We start from the raw sequence: 23,876 nt of genomic DNA on the forward strand, positions 1-23,876 counted from the left end.
GTGCTGCTCAGCATTGAGACTGAGTTTGAGTGAGTGGTGATTACAAAAAAATTGTGAGTGAGTTTGAGTGAGCCGCGCCAACTTTGCCGAGGTATGACTACAGGTACCCAATTATGCGACCAAGACATGCCGAACTCGACTTAGCGAAATAATTCCTGACCTGCACTTTTCTGAAACCGAGTTTTGACTGTACAGCTTTGTGCTTGGTGCCGCTGTCCACCTCGTACCTTTACTACAAAGGTGATTCCTGCTTGGAAATGTCTTGGTTATGCATAGTACCAATTGAAATCTTACTTAAGCTAGTTTTTACCACCCAAAATTTTTTTCCCCGCATAGTTATCGCACCCCTCAACTTCAGGCCCATTTTTATGGGAAAAAATTGCGAGGATTACGCGAGTAAATACGGTAAACTGACTACCACACTTTTTTGTTCGTCTGTTTGTTTGTTTTAAAGGGACAGACAACCGATTTTTGTCGCGTATATGTTCTCTAGCTCATATGAAAACCAGCGTTTTATATAGCCCAGTAACCACAAGCAATTTCTAAACAAATCGGCAGAAATAATTTTAATTTAGCAGCAAACTTCCTGAAATCGGAAGGGTGGCGGTTCGTAGCGTCGAAACTTGACACTACAATATGTGTCCCTGTCACGTGAACTGCAAACCTAGCAGCTACTGTAACTGCTGAAACGTTTATTTACGTATTGAAAACCTTCTAACACAAGTATTTGTACAAGGTTAGATTGCATATGTATTTCTAAACATTATTTTGAAAATTCTAAAGACACGCCGCCCGCCGCCGCTGGGTTGCTCTCAGTGTGGCTAACTGAGCCTCCATGCCCAGAATCAACGGCAGCGCTCAGTAAACAGACCCAGCGAAGGAGTTTTGACGATTCTGCCTGAGTCAGGGGCGTTTGTTCTGCCAAAATATTTGATTTCAGTTTCCAAATACGCCAACGGCAGCTTAAAAAAAAAAAAATGTCGCACCTGGGGAGAATCGAACTTCCCGCACCACAACGTGAAGTAACACCGAAAGTTGGGCGAGTTGGTAAATCATCTTGAACGAAACACACACAGCGCGCAAGACAACAGGACGAAAGACGGAGGGATGTACAACACAAGCGCTGACTCTCAACTAGTTTTTATTAGAAACCCAAAGAATATATACAGGTAAGTGTGCACATGCGCAGAGGAACAACATACGATTAAAGCGACACAACACACCGTAATACGTCAAAAGATTAAATAACAAGCACACAATTCCAACTTAAAAGATGCACGTGGCGAGTAATTGACATTTCACGCAAGCATCTGCCAAACTATCTTTTCTTCCTTTTCGTGGAGCTTGATGGAAGTCTGGCTGACGCAGTCATCTTGATAGAGGTTAATGTAGAAGGCCTCTACTATTTCCCGAACCTTCTGATTTCTGTGCTCGAAGAGCACTTCGGTATCAGCGAAAAGTGGCCCACATCCACGCGTTTCACACTTTTTACAATGTGCGGGCAGATTTGCATACGTGCAGTTTTTCATTGCCCCTGCGTGCTCTCCCAGTCTGATATTCAGGCAACGCCCATGTGCGCATGTGCACACTTGCGTGTATATATTCTTTGGGTTTCTAATAAAAACTAGTTGAGAGTCGGCGCTTGTGTTGTACATCCCTCCGTCTTTCGTCCTGTTGTCTTGCGCGCTGTGTGTGTTTCGTTCAACACAACGTGAAGCCAGATTCTACCTATCGTCTATCCCAACAGATGGCGCACTCGTGCAAAATAGACTGTTGCATTAAAAAAACACATAAACGAGCAGGAAAGCCTGCGATTCAAACTTTTATAGCTGGGGACAAGTTTTTAAATATCGATTTTCATTGCGCATACAGACAAAAGTATGCTGCCGAGCTACCCTATGTCGTGGTTGCCAGCATCATTTTTGGGAGGGACACATACGACTCGTAGATCTAAAATTTTCGATTTAAAAAGTTCTAGGGCGTTATCAGCAAAACCGTTTCCCGTCAAGGTGTTTTAAGTGATGCTCTTTCATTTAGGATAGAGAATATATACTCGACAAAAATCGGTTGTCTGTCCCTTTAAATCTGAGCAGATTTATTGACATCACATGCTTGTCCGAGAATCTTGTGCTGGCTGTAAATGCAACGTCAGTCATTGACGAGGCTTTTCACGTCAAGTGATAATCAAAACAGCCAGATTTTTTTAAAGAGGCCCCGAAGACAAAAAGGAGCTTCGTTTAATTGGAAAGATTTAGCGTTCGACAGTTCACTCAGCTACATTCCAGCCACGAACTCCAAACCAAATTGGACGCACTATGGGCAAGAGTGGCACGCACTACAATCGCATTCGTCAGTGCGTTCACTGCATTCGAGGGACACCGTCCGTCAGCACTGCCACTGCGCGTTCACGCTTCCTCCCTGGCTGCCCAGATGTGGCCACAGAGCAGCTTGGACAGCTCCTTCTTTCCTGTCTGAATTATTTGAGGGCGGCCATAAAAGTGGCACCTTTGTTATCGGCACAAAGTCTGTTTAGTGAACTAAAACCTGCACTGTGTCTGCAGGGCCCGTTTATGAGGACCGCGGAGAATTCCTTTACCTGCCCCCGTTTCTCCCGCAGGCGCCATGAGTGCCAACGTTTCTTGCTAATGTGGACAACTATTCTGCGCAAATTGTTTTTTTTTTTCTAAAGAGTCTTTTTGGAAGGTTTGCCCACAAAGTGCAAAATCTGAATTTTTTTCCCATCGCCATTTTTCATATACCAGTTTTATATTACATATAACTTTAATTACATGGATATATAAATTATTTTTTCCAAGTCTGGACAAAATTTTTATTTTGTCAATTTTTTCCCCACTAGAATTATCTACGTAGGTATATAATTTTACACTCATGTCGATGGAAAAGGCATTCAATTATCTACATTTCAGTTTAAGCAATTATATGGGCAGCAGCAACTTTTGCAGGCCAGAACGGTTCCCTCCAACAGCTCAACAGTGGCCAGAGAAGAGGAGCCCCTCACCGCTTCGTGCAGGTACTGGGGTATCTGGGTGGTCTTTCCCGAGCCCGTTTCTCCCTCCACAATGAGCACCTGCAGGGAACAGGGAGGGAACGGAGCCGTGGGGCCCCCCGCGCCAACGCTGGCCCCGGCCCCCTGGCCCCCTGCGCCCCCCCCCCACCTGGTGGTCGGCAATGGCCCGCAGGAGGTCCTCGCGGAAGGGGAAGATGGGCAGGCTCCTGCGGGTCTCCTGGAGGGACCGCTGGCGCCGCTCGTGCTCGCTCAGCTCCGGGGCCGCCTCTTCCTCCTGCGGGGGGGGGGAGGACGCTTCAGTGCGCTGCCTGAAAGCGTGTCCTCCACCGTGGCCACGGCAGGTGTGGAAGGAAAAAAGGGGGGGCCTCAATTCAAGGACAGCTGCGCAGAGCCCACTCGAAAATGGCTGATCTAACCGAGTGCAAATTCATTGGCCGAGGGTCACAAACTGCAAGATGGAGGCAAGGAAAAATGTTTAGCTCGATTTACAGTGAGCTACTCAATAGACACCGAATGACAATGATGATGATGATGATGACTAGTGGCTTTCCCTTTGAATCGGGGCGTCGGTTGTCAGCAACCGACTTGCCTGTTTTAATATGGACCTCACTAGGCGCCACCTATGAGACAGGTGGCGAGGCAGTGGGAGCAGTGGCAAGCGAATATATCTACCCAGGCCAAGTAGTGACCCCGCATCCGAAACACGAGGCAGAGATAGTTACAAGGATGATGCTGCAGTGGGGTGCATTCGACAGGCATTGTCATACAATGAATCCCCGAAGGAGAAAGTGTACGTCAGCTGCATCCTACCGGTACTCGCCTGCGAGGCAGAAACTTGGGAGGCTCACTAAGGGGGCTCAACTCAGACTGAGGACGACTCAGCGCGCGGTGGGACGGAAGATGATAGGTGTAACGTTGCGGGACAACAAGAGAGCCGAGTGGGTCTGGGAACAAGCGCGTGTTAAGGGCATGCTGGTGGAAATTAAGAAGAAGAAAGGGCAGGGCAGGTAGTGCGAGGTAACCGTTGGTCATCCAGGGTAACAGAGCGGATCCCTGGAGGAGGCAAGCGTTGCAGGGGGCCGCAGAAAGCTAGGTGGGCAGATGAGATCAAGAAGTTTGGGGGGATAAGTTGGTCGCAGTTAGCACAGGACCGGGGTAATTGGAGAATAATGGGAGAGGCCTTTGCCCTGCAGTGGGTGTAGACAGGCTGGTGGACAAGGGGACAAGATGGAAAAAAAAAAAAAAGTGTGCACTGCAGTGCGGTGCTCCTGAATGGGACAACTGTTGCCCGAGCTAACATTTCTCCCAAATGTACACAAAACGCATCAGTAACCATGCCCTCCAGCAAGCCTTTTGTGCCCCCAAAAGAGATTCCGGCTTGGCAACCTGCTGCAGTGATCCCCTTGTCATCACTGCGGCAGGTTGCCAAGCCGGAATCTGCTGCCCGCATCAACTTTCCAAGAGAGCTGCTTCCCTGAGTTCTATTCCTTATTATCCTCATGGCAATGAGCATAAAACAAGAACTTGCAAGAGTAAGATTGAGACACCTCAAATTTTGCAAAAGCAAAACTTGCAGCCTAATTTCCGCTCTTCTGTCTGAGACCTCATTCACCTTAACCTTTGTAAGACTACAGTCTACTTTTTTTACCTTGACATTAATTTCAGTTAATATACTGTATTAACTAGTGTAATAAACCCCCTCCCCCCACATTTCTTCCTGAGAATTAACATTCTTGTTATTTCACATAAACAATGCAGTGGGGATAGCAAAAGAATTGTTCAATGTGTTTTTATCTCGACCTGGTTGCTGATGCTGTTGACGATAGCAGTGACTTCATATCACACCACAGTAAGGGCAGAAACGCTAAATAAAGCATGCTAACACAAAACAAATCTCGGCCGTGGCTCACAATTTAAACCAGGCGCGCTTACGGAACGCCACCTGCCGAACACAAAACAAGCCTTCTTGCATACACTGCCGGTAAAGTGCTGCGGTGTGTGCACAAAGCACCAACCACACTCCGCCCCTCTTCCCTGCTGTTCCGCAACTTTGCCCGTACGCTCCGTGGTGCTGTTGTTCAGCTGTCTTTGTGCTCCTGGTGTGCGGCGTACGATGGGCTAGTCCGCGAGTTGCACAGCCGGCTTTAAGTAGCCTGGGCTGCTTAAAGCGCACGGGCTGGGCGGCACTTGAGCGTTTGGTGCCCAGTGCGCAGCGCAAACCACAGCGGGACAGCAGAGGGGAGGAACACACTGGAGGAGACAAACGCAACGCCAGCGTGCACTCTGGCCTTGCACTTGTTTCCCCGTCTCCTCCAGTGCGTGCCCGCTACTGGAGGAAACAAGAGGCTCGGGCGGTGACCAGGGACTACCGCATGCTTCGAGGGCCCAGAGAAGGGAAGCTTCCCAGTGGGGAAAAGTTTTGGAGTGCCTCGACGGAAGATGCTGTGGGCCGACGACAAATGTGAAGGGGCAAGCAGTTGCAAATAAAAAAGAAATTTCGTTACATAATCACCTACGTGTATTCACTGCAAAGGTAAGGCTTCGACAGCGCTTCTCTTAGTGCAGAAAGTTGGGCAAGTTGGTCTGGGATAACTGGGATAGCTTTAATCCCGTCTGTATTCTTCTCCAAGTTCCCATCTTCTTTGCACTAGAAAAAATGCTCCCCTTCTGTTGGCATGTGTATTGTATGAAATTGCAACTTTTAAAAATCTGCTGCAACTTTTTGCCGCATAATGAATCGTCCTCCAAATTTATGCTGAATTTTCTGAACAAAAAAAAAAAAGTGGGCTCATTACGCGAGTAAATAAGGTATTACCTAGGTGTTCAACTTATTTCTGGCACTGACTGTGTATGGCAACAAAAAATCCCAGCAGCAACATTGTCGGAGGCCGACACTGGCAAGCTGTCGATGAGTAGGTGAACTGGTGAGTGCAATTGCAGTCACCACATCTCACCACCATCAGTTACAAATTGCAAAATGGCAAACCTTGGAGGAGCTACCAGCCGTCTTGCTGTCCGAGTGCACACTGCCAAGAGGCTAAACGTTATCACACTGTTCCCTGCAAGCTGATAGCGGTGTAGGGCAACTTCTAAGCTATCTGGAGTGAATGTTCTACGGCTAAACGCCGACCATGCTTCGGCAGAGAAAGCAGCCAGGAATGGCTAGTGCAAATGGAAACGTCGCGGAGAATGAAGCAAGCAGGGGGAAAGGGCAAGGTTTGCAGGTGCCGATAGCACATGGTGCGTGGCCATTCTGAGCGACAGAAGCCCGCCACTGCGCGCAGCACACACAGGACACCACAAAAGGACACCACCACCCTGGGCGGTGCAAGGAGGGAAGGCTCACCTTCTCCTTGGTCCCTGGCACCCGCAGCGCTTGCACAAACTCGATGGCGTCGTCCAGGATGAGCTCGTACTTCTCCTCCTGGCCGAGAAGGGCAGAGGACAGCAGAGGCTGAGCAACCCCTGTCCCACCGGCGGCCGCAACAGAAACGGCACTGCCCCAAAAAGGTCACTGTGGCAACCGGCAATCGGGGTGACCGGGCTGGGCAGAAAACGCTACTTGGTGGCTCCTACCCAATGAGTACAGAATGGCCAACCACCCAGACGTAGCCAGGCGTCCAGCCACAGACTTCGCGGGGCTCCCAGGAAGGACTTTCACACAGGAGGAAGTTCCCTGGACTTGGTTGGCTTTCCCTTTAACGACTGGCAGGTTGATTGTTTTCTGGCTTTTTTTAGCCCTTTACCCCGCTGCAGCTTTATTTCAATCTGGACAACGTTGATTTCCTGGGCCAGCTGACAGCGGCAGATAAGAGGGGTCTCTTCCGTTGGGGATAGCGTGGCTGCATAAAAGGCGCACACTTTTTCTGAGTGCTGGAAACTTTGCTCATGCCTCAAGTCAATGCACCCACGATTTGTCACCGATCTTCGCACATGCGCGATCACACCGTCAGTTAAGTAAGGGAAATGCAGTACGCAGTTCATTTTGTCCACTGTTACGAGCGGGTGGGAGTGCCACAGGATGGGAGCCACCCCGAGGGGCACAGGAACCTGCCTGGCCGGGACACCCCAGAGAAGCAGGCGGTCGCACTCAGCCTGGCCTGCGCGTGCCCGATGCACACAGAGTGCACAAAACCTTGCACTGGTCAGCATTCCCCGTTCTACACTGCGACAGCACCCCACGTGGCAGAGAATGCGGAGGAAGCACGCACTGACTGTGCCAAACTCTCACTGTGCACACACAGCCCGTTTCATCCATCGTACAAATTTTAACATTTCTTGCGCCGCCAATGTGAGTCTTTGAGAGGCACACACTAAGGTTACGGTGGGCGACCTAAATAGGCAGGCGCTTCTATAGCAGTAACGTGGTCTTTGAAAACAGCTCTACCCCAGGCTCGTGTAGACAAATTGAAAAACACACGGCACTCTACATGCGAACAACTAAACAGCTCTACAATTGCACACGCTCTAACCAAAATCAAACCAGCCGGGCAGTGGCTGCCCAAAGGCGGAGGAAGCACAAGGACGGCCCCCGAATGGGTTCACCCCTCCCGCTGGTCAAAACAATGAGCCCCCCTGCGCTCGGTCGACCGTAATCATTCAGCAATCACCCTTTCGGCAACAAAGAAACTGCTTCAGCCATTCCAGTGGGGGAAAGGGCCCACGAATTTCTCGCACACAAATCACCCATTCTCTCGCCAATGCCCCAGGGATATAGCGGGTGGGGGCAGCAAATGGTGGCACTGCTTTTGCTCTTGTTGGACGGTACGGGTGAAGGAGAAGATTGTGCAGGGATTTCGTCCCAAGATAGCCGTATCAATGAAAATCTGCCTTACAACGCTAGCAGGTTTTAGTGCACTCAGTAACACAGTAGATGGCAGCCTGTCTACGCCCACTGCAGGGCAAAGGCCTCTCCCATTATTCTCCAATTACCTCGGTCCTGTGCCAACTGCGACCAATTTATCCCCGCAAACTTCTTGATCTTATCTGCCCACCTAGCTTTCTCGGCCCCCTGCCACACTTGCCTCCTCTAGGGATCCGCTCTGTTACCCTGGATGACCAACGGTTACCTTGCCTTCACATTACATGCCCTGCCCACGTCCATTTCTGCTTCTTAGTTTCTACTAATATGCCCTTAACACACGTTCGTTCCCTGATCCACTCCACTCTCTTCTTGTCCCTTAATGTTACACCTATCATCTTCCGTTCCATTGCGCGCTGAGTCGTCCTCAATTTAGGTTGAACCCTCTTAGTGAGCCTCCAAGTTTCTGCCCCGTAAGTGAGTACCGGTAAGATGCAGCTGTCATACGCTTTCCTCTTAAGGGACAATGGTAGGCTCCCATTCATTATCTGAAAATGCCTGCCGAATGCACTCCCCCCCATTCATATCCTTCTACGTATCTCTGCCTTATGGTTGGGATCCGGGGTCACAACTTGGCCTAAGTAGATATATTCGCTTACTACTTCCACAGCCTCGCCACCTATCTCAAACAGCTGTGCTGTCGCGAGGTTATTGATCATTACTTTTAGTTTTCTGCATATTAATTTTCAGGCCCACGGTTCTACTCTGTTTGTCCACCGCAGTTACTTAGCAAGGCAATGTCATCAGCAAAGCTGAGGTTACTGAGGTATTCTCCATTAACCCTTACTCCCACCTGTTCCCAATCCAACGTTCTGAATACTTCTTGTAAACACGCTGTGAATAACATTGGAGAGATTGTGTCTCCTTGTCTGACACCCTTTCTTACAGGTATTTTACTGCTCTCCTTATGGAGGATGATGGTAGCTGTGGACCCATTGTAGATATTCTCTAGTATTCTTACATAATGCTCATCTAGCCCCTGGTTCCGTAATGCCTGAATGACTGCTAGGGTTTCGACTGAGTCAAATGCTTCCTCATAATCTATGAAGGCTATATATAGGGGTTCAGTATACTCAGTGCACTTCTCTATCACCTGATTGATCGTGTGAATATGGTCCATTGTTGATTAACCTTTACGGAACCCTGCTTGTTCTTTAGGTTGACTGAAATCTAAGGTTGCAAAGATTCGGTTAGCGATTACCTTGGTAAGTACCTTGTAGACGACTGACAGTAAGCTGATCGGCCTGTAATTTTTCAAGTGCTTCATGTCGCCTTTCTTATGGATTAGGATGATGTTTGCGTTCTTCCAAGATTCCGGTACACTTGCGGTCATTAGGCATTGCGTATACAGGTTTGCCAGTTTTTCAAGTACAATTTCTCTGCCATCCTTCAAGAGGTCTGCTGTTATCTGATCCTCACCAGGTGCTTTGCTCCCTTTCATTTCCTTCAAAGCCTTCCTTACTTCTCCTGTCGTTACTAGTGGGATGTCTATCTCCTCTGAGCTACTTTCTCGTTCGGCATTATCCTGGATGTCCCGGCTAGTCTACAGATCCCTGTAGAACTCCTCGGCCACTGTGACTATTTTATCCCTCTTTGTGATGACATTGCCTTGCTTATCTTTAAGTGCATACATCTGATTTTTTCCCACGCCAAGACGTCTCTTCACTGCTTTCAGGCTACCTCCGTTCTTTACAGCGTATTCGATCCTCTCCATATTATACTTCCGTATGTCAGCTGCCTTACGCTTATTGATTAACTTCGAGAGCTCCGCTAGTTCTATTTTGTCAGCTGCGGTGGAGATTCTCATGGTTTGCCGTTTCCTGATTAGATCTTTCGTCTCCTGTGAAAGTTTACCAGTATCCTGTCTAGCCATAGTGCCCCCGACTTCTACTGCACACTCCGTGATAAGGCGTGTAAGGTTGTCTCTGGCTTCCTGTGTCGTAAACTCGGCTTCCTCGTTAAGAGCGGAATATCGGTTCTGCAGCGCGATCCTGAATTCTTCTACTTTGCGTCTTACTGTTAGCTCATTTATCGGCTTCTTTCGTACTAGCTTGTTTCGGTCCCTCCTCAAACTTAGCCTAATTGGAGATCTCACCATACGGTGGTCACTACACCTTACCCTTCCGAGCACTTCCCCATCCTGCACGACGCCAGGGTTATCGCACAATATGAAGTCTATTTCATTTTTATGCTCCCCATTCGGGCTCCTCCACGTCCACTTCCGGCTCTCCTATTTGCAGAGGAAGGTATTCATGATGTGTAGCTTAACTTATTCCGTTCTGCAAACTCGACTAGTAGGTCCCCCCTGCTATTTCTAGTGCCCAGACCGCAGTTCCCAACTGCCCTGTCTCCAGCCTGATTCTTGCCTACTTTAGCATTGAAGTCTCCCATAACTACAGTATACTGTGTTTTTACTTTAGCCATTGAAGATTCCCCATCTTCATAGGAGCGCTCCACTGCCTGGTCGTCGTGGCTGGATGTGAGCGCGTAGCCCTGTACCCTCTTGAGTTTGTACCTCTTATTGAGCCTAATTTCAAGATCTGCTGCCCTTTCGGTAATGCTGTAAAATTCTTCTTGTTGCCAGCTATGCTTTTATTGACTAGAAATCCCACTCCCAGTTCTCTTCTGTCCACTAGGCCACGGTAACATAGGACCCTTTTTACATAGGTAACATAGGACATTTTTCAGCACCGTAAAGGCTTCACCTGTCCTCCTAACCTCACTAAGCCCTATGACATCACATTTAATGCCCTCGAACACCTCTAGACTCGCTTCGCTGGATAAGGTTCTCGACATTTAAACGTTGCCAGGTCCAGATTCCAATGGTGGCCTGTCCGAGTCCAGGAATTCTCAGCACCCTCTGCTGCGTCGCAGGTCTGACCGCTGCCCTGGTCAGTTGCTTCGCAACCACTGGAGACTGAGGGCCGTGGGTTAATTGGCGTATTCATGGGAGGTTGTGGCCGTTACTACACCAGGGTGGCCAATCCTGCTCTGGTGAGGGAGTGCGTTACCGGCAATGGTCGCCGGGGTCAGGCCCATTCTGCAATTCCATCAATATGCGGATTTGTTTGTTTTAATCTGGTGGGAATTGTCCAGCACCGGGATTCGAACCCCGGTCCTTCTGCACGCAAGGCGGATGCTCTACCTCTGCGCCAAATTAAAACGATCGTAATCATCCTGCCTACGATGGCATCCAGGTGCCGCTGCGTCACCGCCCTTTGTTCGTGCGCCGGGCTTTTCTACTTGTCGGCAATTTGAGAAGACGCTCCCGCTGTCGTGGAAGGCGGGATGCCAGTACCTTGTCCCGGGCGTCCTTGGCTCCAAAGCGCAGGCGGGCAATGCCCATGCGTTCCTCCTCCCACTTGCGCTGCTCCGCCAGGGGCTCCTCCACAAACTCATCAATGTCGTCCTCCTGCGGGTTGGGGAACGGCGGACAAGGAAAGCGGGTCAGGGGGAGACAACCTCCCATCTTCGCCAAAGGCTGCCCACTGGTGCTGTTCGGGGAGCATTCACGTCCACCAACTGCACTGCTGCACTGCCTCTCAGTTTGCACAAACTATGGGTACATTTCAGGGAGCCCTGTATTCTACAGTGGTGCAGCTAAGACTACTGTTTCACAATTTTGCACGATACAGGCTGCCTGCACAAGTTTTCTCAATACAAATATCCCGAGCACTGCAAAACCTTGAGTAATCACACACTGATTCAGTCGTAACTTACTCATTATTAAACTTTCTCGCAAAAACCAAGCCCGAAGGAAGCTGTGCTCCAGACGGGCCACCCAGAAGGAATTGGGAACTGTGGTCCACTCGCAGCAGAGATCACCTCGTGCTCTTGGCTACAATGCATACAAGGTCTACAGGCACAGCCATCCAGAAGCCAAACTTTATATCTTTCAAAGATTAAAGTGCTATCAGAAGCTTGCTCATCACAAACAGCGTGCAATGGAGCCCTCCAATGGCCCCACTCGCCAAGACTCCGAAGGGTGAGCGTTTCTGCAAGTGGGAAGAAAAAATGGGGCCCCCCGCAGTGGTGCAGACGAGGCGGTGGCCCAGCACCGTCAACGCAAGAGCTGCTGGGCCCCCATCGAGTGCTGCCAGTGCAGATCCAACGCTCTGTGCCCATCTGTCCCCTCGCAATACCCACACGCGGTGGAGCCCTCCCTCCCCTGCTGGACTTCCACTCGGCCAGAGGGAAAAAGACGGACAATGCGCACTTGCCTACGAGCAGATGGCACGAGAAGCTCTTTTCATCTGCCCAGGGACACAAGTTCGATCCTGGCAGCGGAGGCTGCTTTTCTGATGGAGGTGAAAAGCGAAATTGGCCGCGTGTCAAGATTTCGGTGGCGGCAATGAATCCCTCCACTGCTGCAGCTGGGCCTCGTGGCCCAGCTGCAGCTTGGGCACGTTTGTCTAGTTTCAGATCACTGGCACCTAAGAAAGAACGCTGGAAGAGACACTTCCCTGTCACGGTTGACACCATTATACGGCCCACTCCATCAAAGACAGTACTCCCCGGAATGCTGCAAATGCAGAATCTTGCACATCAGTTCACCAGTTCCGTCGGTTCAAATCTGCACTGTGGCCTAACTACACCAAAAGAACTCTCGCTACCTAGCCAAATGCCCTTCGTTTGGTTACATCAACATAACTCAAACAGGGCTTACATCAGCTGATAAAAATGTGAATTTGGGGAAGGCTAAAGGCATTGATGGCATACCTATTTCGGTCCTTACAAAAAATATAGCAATCCTAGCAGTAACTTTAGTATTACTTTTGAAGAAAGCATCAGCACGGGCATATATCCAGAAATCTAAAAATAACTAAACCCCGATTTTCACAAGCGCAAACCAAAATGAACTGAACAATTGCAGACCTATATAAGTTTTAAGTTGCATTAAAACGATGTCTGAAAAGTTGTTAGCGATGCGAGTAAAGGAATTCCTACATAAAAACTGTATTCTATCGCCAGACCAACACGGCTTTCAGAAAACCAAACCAACTCTATCTGCGATGCTCTCCGCAACAGATGTAACTAACGAGGCCCTCCTAAACAACAACCACTTTGCAATAGGCGTGTTTTTAGGCACTAGAAAGGCATTCGATACAGTTCATCTTGATGTCTTACGCCAAACGCTTGAGTAAAACGGATTCAGAGGTTACCGTATTTACCCGATTCTAACGCGCACTTTTTTTCCGAAAAAATAGGCCGAAAATTCGCATGCGCGTTAGAATCGGATACAAAACCGAAACTGCAGAAACGGCGGAATTTTCGTCCCACCCATCGCCATCGCCTTCTCAAGATGGCGCCAAAGCTTTTAGCAACGATTTTTTCGACGCAGCAAGTATTCTATAGCAGCAAGCCTAGGCGCCTAGGTTTTTCTATCGGCGTTCACACAAATCGTCAAATCATTTCCCTTGCGCGCTTGATAACAGCAATGGCAGCAGCGGCTCCCACGCGTTAAAAACGAGTGGTTGACTGAAGCGTGTACCTCTGGAGAAGCTCTCGGGATGGGCGTGTGAGGCGTGGGCCATGATCCCATCGACCATGGTTGAACGTTCGTTCAGAAGTGTGGCATCGCGAACGCGCTTGAAGGCACCGAGGCCGAGATGTTGTGGTCAGTGGAGAGCGACGAGGAGTGAGATGAGTGAGATTACTTCGGGATATAAATCGCCCGTTTCTCTCGCATTCATTTGTCTTGATCACAAAGTCCCGTGCGCGTTACAATCGGAGGTGCAAGTTTGTTCGGTTTTTTTGCCAGGAAAATCGGGTGCGCGTTAGAATCGGGGGCGCGTTAGAATCGAGTAAATACGGTAGTCACTGCAGTTTCTTAAAAGTTATCTGAATGAGCATGTTTCTAGCTTAAAGGGGCCATGCAGACAAAATACAGGTGGGTTTTATTCGAAAGATTTCGTGTTTTATAGTGCCCCCAGCACTTGTACGGCAGCAAATAATGCCGTATTCACTGAGAAATTAATCAATTTAGGTTACCATTTTGATTCTCCCTCCAAATTGTGCGTTTTCATGACGTCTGCCATGAAGTCACAAGGGCAGGTATTCAAACGAACTTTTAGTGCGTGATTAGGTTCTGCTGCCTTACTTACAGTCGTTCCCCCCAGATGGCGCTACCATACTTAGCCACGAAATGTTGTCTGCCGTTGCTTTGTTTTTGACCATATTTGCACCTGGATTGTTTTTGTTTTGGTAGGAAGTAATCGTTTCGTGAAACATGGGGTGTGCCCGACAAACAGAGTCATGTAGGACAACGCCGCTTACGCCAATTGGCCAGCGTCGTGTAAGACAACTCCAAAGTGGCGGACTGCTGTGCAGCTATAACAAGCATAGTGCACCCAGTTCCAACAGCAGTGCACATCGGTGCACTGTTTACGTGCATTTTCATAACTGTACGTGCATGTTTACGTGCATTTTCATAACTGTAACTGTTAATCCCACTATCCTTACTGCTGTAAAATGAATATGCATTACATTTAAGTGCAAATAGCTCGTTCAACAAGCTTATAAGCCTTGCCTAATTTGCATTTGCTTTAGCCGGCCTCAGCCAGTCGCACAGCTGGGCATATGACATCATAGGTTCTGTTGCAGGAAATGAGCCAGTGGGTCACATGTTTAATTATATAGCTTATTTGTGCGAAGCGCGCATTAAAAGTGGTGTCAGTATGATTGTAACAAGGCAATCTTTTGAATGAACCAACCTTGTGTTTTCTCTTCATGGCTCCTTTAAGACCAGTCTGTACGGGAGTGCCACAGGGCTCCATTCTGGGACCTATTCTTTTTTCGTAACATACTAATGATTTAACCAGTTGCCTTTCTAGGTAAGTGCTGTAATATATGCAGATGACACAGCGCGGCTTTACACAACCCCATCCCTTCATACTGCGGCACAGATTTTAAACGACAAACTTTTAAAAACCAGTGAGTGGTTCATGACAAATAGGCATACTTCAAACACCGACAAAACCAGAAATATAGTTTTTAGATCACAGTAAAACCTGTAGATTACACTATGGGCAAGCTTAAAGGGGTCGTGAAGAGATTTTCAAAAAAATTGTGTTGTGTGTGTGTTCATAACCGTGGAACCTTGATAAACAAACAATGCATACCCATTTCGTTGCCCAATATCGGCAAATAGGAAAACAAATGCAGTTTCGGTTTCACCGAGGCTTTCCTCCTCAACTCGGGAAGTGACGTTTCAGTAAGTCAGTAAGGAACCAATCATAGTTCTCCCTCGTCTGCACAATATGTCGGCACAGAGCAGGCTTGCAAAGGATCAGATAAAGCTACAACACCGGCGCCATGATGAAACTCGCCCTGCAACTGAACGGGGAGATGTCTGACCTCTGAAACGACTGATCAACATGGTCGAACTTTCAGTCAACAACGCGGGCGAGTGGCGCAGGCAGAAGTAAGCACGTTTAATCTAAACTGGGCATTCGTAAACTGTTTACGCTGTTTCGCACGAGTCTAAACTGTCGTTTTGCTAGCCGATATTCTTGCACAAGTTTGCCGACATCTGTCTCACGTAGCCCGTAATGTGAGTTGTGCGAACGTGAAACGTCTGACCTGACGAGATGGATGACCGAACGCTTAAAATGAGAATTTATTACATAAATACGTTTATCGAAGGAACTTGGAGTATTCGGAACTGAAAACCCATCCATCATTTACTCATCAAGTGCAACAATAGGTGACCGGTAAAAAGCGCAAAGGCTCATGGGTGCATTGTCTGCTCCCGCGGAGTCTCGCCACTTCCGGTTCGAGAGCTCCCCTGGCCTCCCGTAGGCCGGCGGCTTTCACGCGCGCGTGTTGCTTGTTTATCTGTTTCAACCGGAAAAAAAAAACGCTAATTCATCGCACATTAAGGGGGGACGTGGCTTTCAAAATCAACTTTTTTATTTCTGTGTGGATTTTGATAAAAATTGGCACAGCAACTGGAAATGCTTCCGTGATAACACCATAAAAATTTCAAACTAATATTTTGAAAACTTTTTTATGTATTAAATTTTCTTTCTGTTCCGCTTGTACCGAGCTTGAGCGGCTTATAAAACATGATAGAAAACTTGTTCGAAGTGCTTTGCATTCCCAAATGAATGGACGAGGTCGTGACAGTTTTAGAATTTTTTTTTTACAACACAATGTTTTTTAGTTTTCATTTTTTTAGAGGTTAATGTGCAATAGGCATGTTGACTGTGAACGATTATTTGAATAAAAAAATCACAAAAAACAAATCTGGAAAACCAAGAGTGTCACGACCTGAACTGTTCATCAAGGAATGTAATGCAAGAAACGGAATCAAAATAGACCCAGCGGTCACAAAGAAATCCCTGGTACAAGCGACACAGGTGGCAAAAAAAACTGTTTTGAGAAAACGGCTTCCGAAGTTGCAACATAGGTTTCACTTATCAAAAGTCTTCACGGTTGTAGCCTTTCATGTCCTTTTGAACATGGGGCTTCTGGAATGTCTTTCCTTGAAATTGGAGTGCCTTTACAGCCTTTCTCTTTCCAGAAAACATCATTTTCAGCTCCTCTGTGAAGAGTACATACCCCACTTTGCAGACCAAACGAAGGGGGAGATGGGTTTCAATGGGCTTTCAATGCAAAGTAGGTTAGCTGGTTGGCTGTATCACACTGAACAGCCTCCTTTTGCAGTGTTGTCACCATGGCAACAAGTTAAGCATTTTTTTTACTTAAATTTGAACATTTTTGGCTTTTTTTTTTATGTTTTATCATCTTGCCTGGCACAGCAACTTAGTACTCATACGTGCAGGTGTTCATTGCCAAAAGTTTGCATACCACAAGGATGAAAATGAGCTACTTTGAAGCTTCGTAGAGTATTCTGCATAACTCCCAACTTCAATGCAAGAGCATATTTTTTACTACTTTTGACATTCAAGGCATCCAATATTTCTCGCAGCAAAGCCAGTATGCCCTAAGCAATGGTATCAATAATTTCACTAAAAAAAATCACTGTTAAATGCTGCGACAGTAACGTGCATTTTTAATGCAGAGAACATATTTTTATTCCTATATTACTAACTCAAACCTGTTTGTATAAAAATTACAAATGCACGGGAAACGTTGCGCAAGAAAGGCGATATGGCTCGCGCGCATTGCAGCGCACGCTTACCGCGACATATCGAACTTTGATTATACCTGATATGGCTGGTCAGGTCGCTTTTAAGGTTAAATCTAACGTCGCAGGCATTAATTACAATTACTGGCGTTCAATCGTAACCGGTTGCCCAGTCATGTGCTGCTCCAATGCGCGTCGGCTATGCCGTGCGCGCCGCAGCGTTTGACGCGTCGGCCGTTTCTTTCTCAAGGCTAGCGAGCCCACAGTCAAAACACAGCAATAACTAAGCGTGTAAACATAGCAAACCCGACTAAAAGTTCACTCCACGAACCGCTATCGCAAGCGCGCACACCGCGTCACCCTCCGGGGTCTGGCGACGGTAGAGTCACGCACACCACGAAGCGTTCGATGACCTCCTCCTTTCGAGCCACACAACTTCCCGTAATCTGGCTCGTTATCTCCGGCATTCCCACCGCGATAACGTCCGTGTTGAATACCATAGATTGAACAGAAACTCGGCCGAGCGAAGCGGCGAAAATGAACTCGAACCGCTCGCTACGCAGCTCAGGCGGCCGCCATCTTGCGTTGCGCCCGTGACATCTAATCAGGAGGGTCGATGTTCTGCGCCCCGACCGGAGGACCAATAGCGCTTCAGCATCTATTTCTAGCTTCGTTTGTGCGTCGTTTCTTTTCTGCCGTTTGTGCGTTTGTGAATGAACGAAGATAAAAGGGACGAGCGGAACCGGAAAGACGATCGCTCGGCCGATCTAACCATATCAAAATGGCCGCGCCCGGTGGCACCGTTGCGGAGATAGAGCGCTCCGAAAATTGCCGTTTTTTCGCCCTTTAGCGCTGATAGTTTGTCATCGCGCCTGACAAAAGTATTTTTTATGTCACTTTGCGACGCTTTTCAGCCTAAAAACTTTGCAGACGCATAGAATAGGAAACATAGAAGCCGAATATATGGGTTTCAAAAAAACGATGTTTTGGTCATTTTTCCGAAGTTGAAAGCCGCGTCCTTAAGTTAATAACAGCGAGGAATTCTACAAGGTAAGCATTCTGTGACAAATAAAAAAAGCGCACACACGCGCGTGAAAGCCGCCGGCCTACAGGAGGCCAGGCGAGATCTCGAACCGGAAGTGGCGGGAGCAGACGACGTCCCCATGAGCCTTTGTGCTTTTTACGAGGCGCCGAATCCCACCATCACGCAGTTCGATGATTGCTTTCCTGTTTCCTGCAATAAACAATGCTGCTAACACTGTTTATTTGATTGTATACGCTCCCCTCTGGCTTACTGCAGAAGCTTGCACCAGTAAGTTGGCAGTTAAAGCTCTGGGTTGATTAGAATTTATGAAAACACGACAGACTTCTGTGTTACAAATGCCAAGAGGCTTTTATGCCGCAGTTTTTTGCCGCGCGCGCTTCTCATGTCGGTAGTGTAGTGGATAAAGTATCCGACTAGGCTGTCCGTAACGTTGGGCTGGCCCGGAGGCCGCAAGTTCGAATCACATACGGCGCACTTTTTTTTTTTTGCTTGAGCGGTTTTGTGCCATTTCAGAAAAAAAAAAAAGGCAAGATTCCGAAGAGAATTCGGCAAAAAAACGTGAGATTCAGCGCTACAAACTGTAGAAACAGCCAGTAGGTCTGACTTCTGCTGGAATGGTTGCCAGACAACTGAAGCGGTCTTGACACCGCTCACGTGGACAGAAAACTGTTTTTTTGGTAACGAATAAAGGATGCATTATATTTAAAATATCGGGTTTGCAGCTTTGCAGAACAATATACACAAAGAATGTTGAACGCGTTGAACTCTCGAACGTACTTGACGCGACGTCACTCTAGTTGTGCTGCCGACCGACGATGTGCACATGGTCGCTTGCGATGCGCTTCAAAACGAGAATTTCAAAGGCGCCTCCTAAATTGCAGAATCAAGGAATGGTGAAAATATTTGGAATTTATGTTCTTAAAAGGTCGCTCAAGCAGACAAAATTAAGCAAAGACAAATGCATTTTCTCTTCACGACCCCTTGAAGGTCAATGCAACGCTAGACTGGAAGCCCCCCTTAGAGAGGCTGGGGAAGAGACTTTCCTCTGCCTGTTCTACCCTGGCCAAAGCCCGACAGCATTTTGAAATTGGTATCTTGCGCACCACCCTCCACTGCCATCTGTTCCCATCCCAGATAACATATTGCCTATCACACATCCACCAGGCACATGATACGCCTGCAAAGGAGAGCCTTGAGAATAGTAAACCATGCTCCCCTTCGTACACCCTCTCGGCCTCTATTTCCGAAAGCCGCAATAATGCCCGTGACCAATAACGCCACGAGAACATCTTGGTATATAAAATAATCTGCAACAACTTTCCCTTTCCCCAAACTGTTTCCCAAACTGCCTCCGAGGGCAAATTTTCAGTTCCCCTCTCTCATGACACATGCGGACAACGCTGCCTTCTCCAGTGCGCCAGAGCTGACGCTTGGAATGATCTTCCGTCATCCGTTTTACGATCAACCAGGGCAGATCATGCTTTAAAAGGCTCTTTTTCGCACCAGCACATCGAAGAACAAAACGTAAGGAAGAAACGTGGAAACAGCACCGACTTACAATGCCTTGTACACGATTTTCGCTGCTGCTGTCTTGGGGACACGACCAGCTTTACTACGGACCTGCCCAGCCAGCGGCGCTCTATGGGAGCGCTTGCGCAGAGTCTCGTTTCGCGCCAGGCCGCTAGGGGCGCTTTTACGCACTGTTGCGGCGAGCGGCGGCTACGCTGGCAGTGTGTGCTCGAGCGCTAGTGGCAGCCGTCTGGCGCGGGAATTCGTGTTTAATCACACTGCAGGTAATTGATTTCGGTAATTCCGAATGAATAAGTAGCAGTTTTACGGTGACCATCCCTGAATGAATGTTTTTTTCTAATTCAGCGTGTTAAAGGGACACTGAAGTGATATGTAAACATTGCGGGATTACTAGCGCAAATTGTAGACCAGAGTCCCCAGGCCATGTTTCGACCACTCTAGGCGCGTTTACGCGATTTTATTTAGTAGAAAAACTAATTCGAAAATGCTGTCCTCCTCTCTTTATGCTCGCCCATTTTCTCTGGCGTTTTCGTGTGACGTCAGGAGGGGATGAGCTGGCAATTGGCTGCGGCGCTACTGCACGGCTCCCCGGCCAACAGAGTCAGTCGGCACAGCGTTTCGTCCGCCGGCCGCCGGCGGGTCGTCGCAATCAAGGAGGTTAAAAAAAATTGCTTGGTTGCAATTCGTTCGCTTAGTTGAAACGAAGCCAGGACACGTTTGTGAATGGAAGAATGTGCCTTTCTTCACTTGGTTTGTTTGTACACTGTATCTAGCTCCAAGTCAAGGCCGCTTCACACAAGAGCTGCACAAGCGCACATGCGACGCTTCGCTGACTGGTACGCCAGTAGGAAAATATAAGGCCTCTTGAAGGCGGGGGAAGAGTCAGCGAAGTCAATATAGGTACTAAGGAAATAAAATCAACTGATATTTTTACCGTTCAGCGTAAAACTAGGGCGCGGGAAGCACTTTTTTGCGCTGGCCGAACAAGCACAGCGGTCAGGAGCACGACTACGCATCTGCGAACGCTTTTCCGTCTACGAAATGCAATTGCTAGACGTGAGCTACTGTGGAAACTCGGGCGACGCTTACTGCACGAGCGCAGTACAACAAATAGTCACCTAAGCTGCTTGAAATGCCAAAACTAAATAAAAGTGTAAACCGGTTGTACAATATATACCCTATATTAGCATGGCCTTCGCATCCCGCTTCGTGGCTCAGTGGTCTGGGGTGCTAGGTATGTCACCGGAAGTGTTTTGCAAGTCACGAGTTCGAATCCCCGCGGGTACGTCCTTTTTTTTTTTGTAACTTAACTTTTTTGTTTTCCGCCGATGTTTTCTATCCTGAGTTCACCTTTTTTGGGGGGTCGCAACGTTCATGGCTACACGAGCTATAGTTCACAAAACGCGCGCAGGCTGGCACTGGCGCGCTAGCGAGTTCTCGTTGGCGTGCTGTTGCCATAAGCACCGACTGCTTGCAGGCAGTGGGCACAGGCCAGAATGAACAGACCCTTGGCCTGGTGCGAACACGCTTTTTACGATACAGGCATGAGGGAGGCAAGCTCCAAATATGGGGGAAAAGCGCACGACATTTGGGCGTCTGCGGGTACGCGGAGGGCGTTCATGCACTGCGTAGGTCTCGGCTAGTGAATGCTACGACTACAAGCCGTCCTGGGAGGCTTATCTTGTGCATTTTACAGCCGACAACATGGCAGAAGCGCGGTACGACGATTACTGAGATATTGAGAATGCCCATCCAACAACGCCATTGGTTATGTTTTACAGAACCGAAACCGAAACTTGTTTGATTGCTAACCTCGGGCATCGTCCAATCACGGCGCCCCTCCTCCCAACGTCACAGCCTTAGTTGGTGCGGCCGCCGCAAACCGCGCATGGTAGTTTTTCTTCTTTCACGCTTTGTAAAATAATTACCGATTTGTCAACCGGATAAACGATGAAAAGTGTGCTAATTTGAGCCAGTCTACGCAGTGCAAGCAAAAACGGGAGCTTGACAAATTCACTTCAGTGTCCCTTTAAGGCGGGGCGGGGCCTCTTGACTGGCTTTCCCGTTGTGAGATGCGTTACGGTGCACGCGACACATTTAGTTTCGCGGTCTGATATGAAGTGATGCCGAAAAGAAATAACATTATCTCACGTACTGACAACGGAACTGGCTAGCTAACCAAAGTGTACAGGTTCATACTCGCAGGGGGAGGTTATTCCCGAATTTGATGTACATTGGGAAGTTCATAGCATAAACCAAATTTATGTCATAAAAGCTTCCCAGGAACTCTTTTTGTTATAGGAAATACAACAAAATTGAAGCTTTCTGTTGAAATTCCTCATGAAGTGTAGCGGTTTTTTCTAGGGATGGGCGAATATAGATTTTGAGGTTCGAAGCGAATTCGAAGCGAATAGTGATTTGGTCGAATAATTTCGAATCGAATAGTTCGAATAGTGCACATTGCAAATCACAAAGACAAATGAGCAACTTGTGACCTGACTAATGTACACATTTTTTTCTAATAATTAGAACACAGGTAGGCACAGCATTGTGTAAAACTATTACCAGTTGAACATTTATTGCAAAATCTTACACACAGCTTTCCTTTGCTGTATTCACAAGTTTTCATGAAGAAATGCCTGTTGCGTCACATGCTCTAGGTGCAGCAGTTTCCGCCGGCTGCTCATTCACAAGTTTAAGCGCCGCCTATAAGCTCCGCTAAAAAAAGAAGTATTGTAGCCACTAGTATCCTCGGCCGTAGCCAAGCAAAGCGCAAGTGGCTGGCCGCCATTTTGAATAGGCTCGCTTAGTGCGGCGTACTGCCGCGCTGTGCGAGCCTATTCAAAATGGCGGCCTGTACAAGTCTGCTGGCTTGGTGCCGCTATGTTCGGAGCGGTGTCGTTTCAGTGCCGCCTTTTTTTTTAACTTAAGTGTGCTGGTGGCCGAGAGCTTCGTCGAACCTCTAGGCAAGGCAGCAATTCGGCAGTGCCGGCACTGATAATAGAAATGTCCGCGTCGGTGGGTCTTGAGCCAAGCCTGGGGTAACTCTTGGAAAGCTTGACCGAAAAGCTTGGCTTTTAGCTGCCTATTCGGGAGCATCGAATAATTCGAAAATATCGAATACCTGCATTTGGATCGAAGCGAATAACGAATAGACAGCTATTCGATCGAATATTCGACAATACCGAATATTCGCCCATCCCTAGTTTTTTCGTGTTGTAGGGATGCGGAGGAATTTTCTGTGCTCGGAAAACAAAATGCAAAAATTCAAGCACCGAAGATGCTAGTTACGGTCTTACACGCACTAATTAGCAACGATGATTTGGCCCCTTCTTTGCGAATAAATTGCAACTTTTTTACTGCGAATGCATGTGAGGTGCTACAATGACCTGCTACACTACTAACTCAACAACTATGTCATTTTAAGCCTATTTACAGGCTAATTTTATTTACAAACACAATGCCATGGTTTAGGCACACAATGCAACACTGTAGTCAGGTTTTCAGAACAATAATGAACGCTAGTATTGTACAATCCTTTTCACTTCGGCATTTTTTTTAAAGTTCATTTTCGTTCACAACCATACAGTTCACTTGAACAGTGGAGCACAGTAGTCACACTTTCAGCACTATTCTGGAGCCTGGTTTTTCCGCAATCCTTTTCCCTTTGCCCCTCTTGACAGTTTTCTCCGCAACAAAATTTGTGAAAGAAGGTCGGCTGAACTTCTCTCGGGCGAGCTTAACCACTGCCCTCGTATGACTGCCCTCGTATGAGCCGTCGTGGCTAAAAAAGCTTGTTTTCCAGTGCAGCTTCCAGGGCAGCGTCCTCACACAGTGCCATCGGCGTTTTTATAGGATATCGCAAGTTTAACGAATGCTTGGGCCGCTCTTTCCAGTGCACAGACCAATTCCAGGAACTGAAGCCTCGGATAAGATAGCCCACCCCGTCCAAATTGAAGATCACCGCAGTGGCAGGTGCAGATGAGCGGGGCGCCTCGAGCCGCTCCACGCAGAGTGTGAGCACTTAAGGGGGCACTGACACAAAATTTTGAAGGCGAGATAACTTCGGAGATAGATTGGTGGGAACACATATACATCATCTGCAAAATATCAGCGGCGAATACAGCCTAGAACATATTTAAAATCAATTTTAAAGTGTGCGAAACGCAACCGAGCAGCCAGCAGAGGACCATGCGCAATCGACATCCCGAGGGTATTGTGTAAATAAACAACATCCAAACACGCCACGAGTTTGTGTTTGCCGCTTCCGCACTGCCGGCGTTTTTCGCCGGCTCGCCGCTCCAATCGGAGGGCCGGAGGG

The 23,876-nt window shown here is 48.0% G+C and overlaps 1 protein-coding gene across 3 annotated transcripts in view; it reads right to left on the reverse strand.

The window, feature by feature from the left end:
• L(2)37cb (DEAH-box helicase 16 lethal (2) 37Cb) overlaps positions 1 to 23,876 on the reverse strand; it is a 148,466-nt gene that overhangs the window by 104,860 nt on the left and 19,730 nt on the right. For all 3 annotated transcript variants that reach the window (XM_077705757.1, XM_077705767.1, XM_077705747.1), the window contains exons 7-10: positions 11,188 to 11,301; positions 6,375 to 6,452; positions 3,177 to 3,299; positions 3,020 to 3,088 (exon numbers count right to left, since the gene is read on the reverse strand). In XM_077705757.1, the coding sequence (XP_077561883.1) occupies positions 3,020 to 3,088; positions 3,177 to 3,299; positions 6,375 to 6,452; positions 11,188 to 11,301 (384 nt within the window). The remainder of the gene's footprint in view (positions 1 to 3,019; positions 3,089 to 3,176; positions 3,300 to 6,374; positions 6,453 to 11,187; positions 11,302 to 23,876) is intronic.

This window comes from Haemaphysalis longicornis, unplaced genomic scaffold (assembly GCF_048455015.1).
Source record: "Haemaphysalis longicornis isolate Haplotype H1 unplaced genomic scaffold, Haemaphysalis longicornis Haplotype H1 scaffold_1, whole genome shotgun sequence".
NCBI lineage: Eukaryota > Metazoa > Arthropoda > Arachnida > Ixodida > Ixodidae > Haemaphysalis > Haemaphysalis longicornis.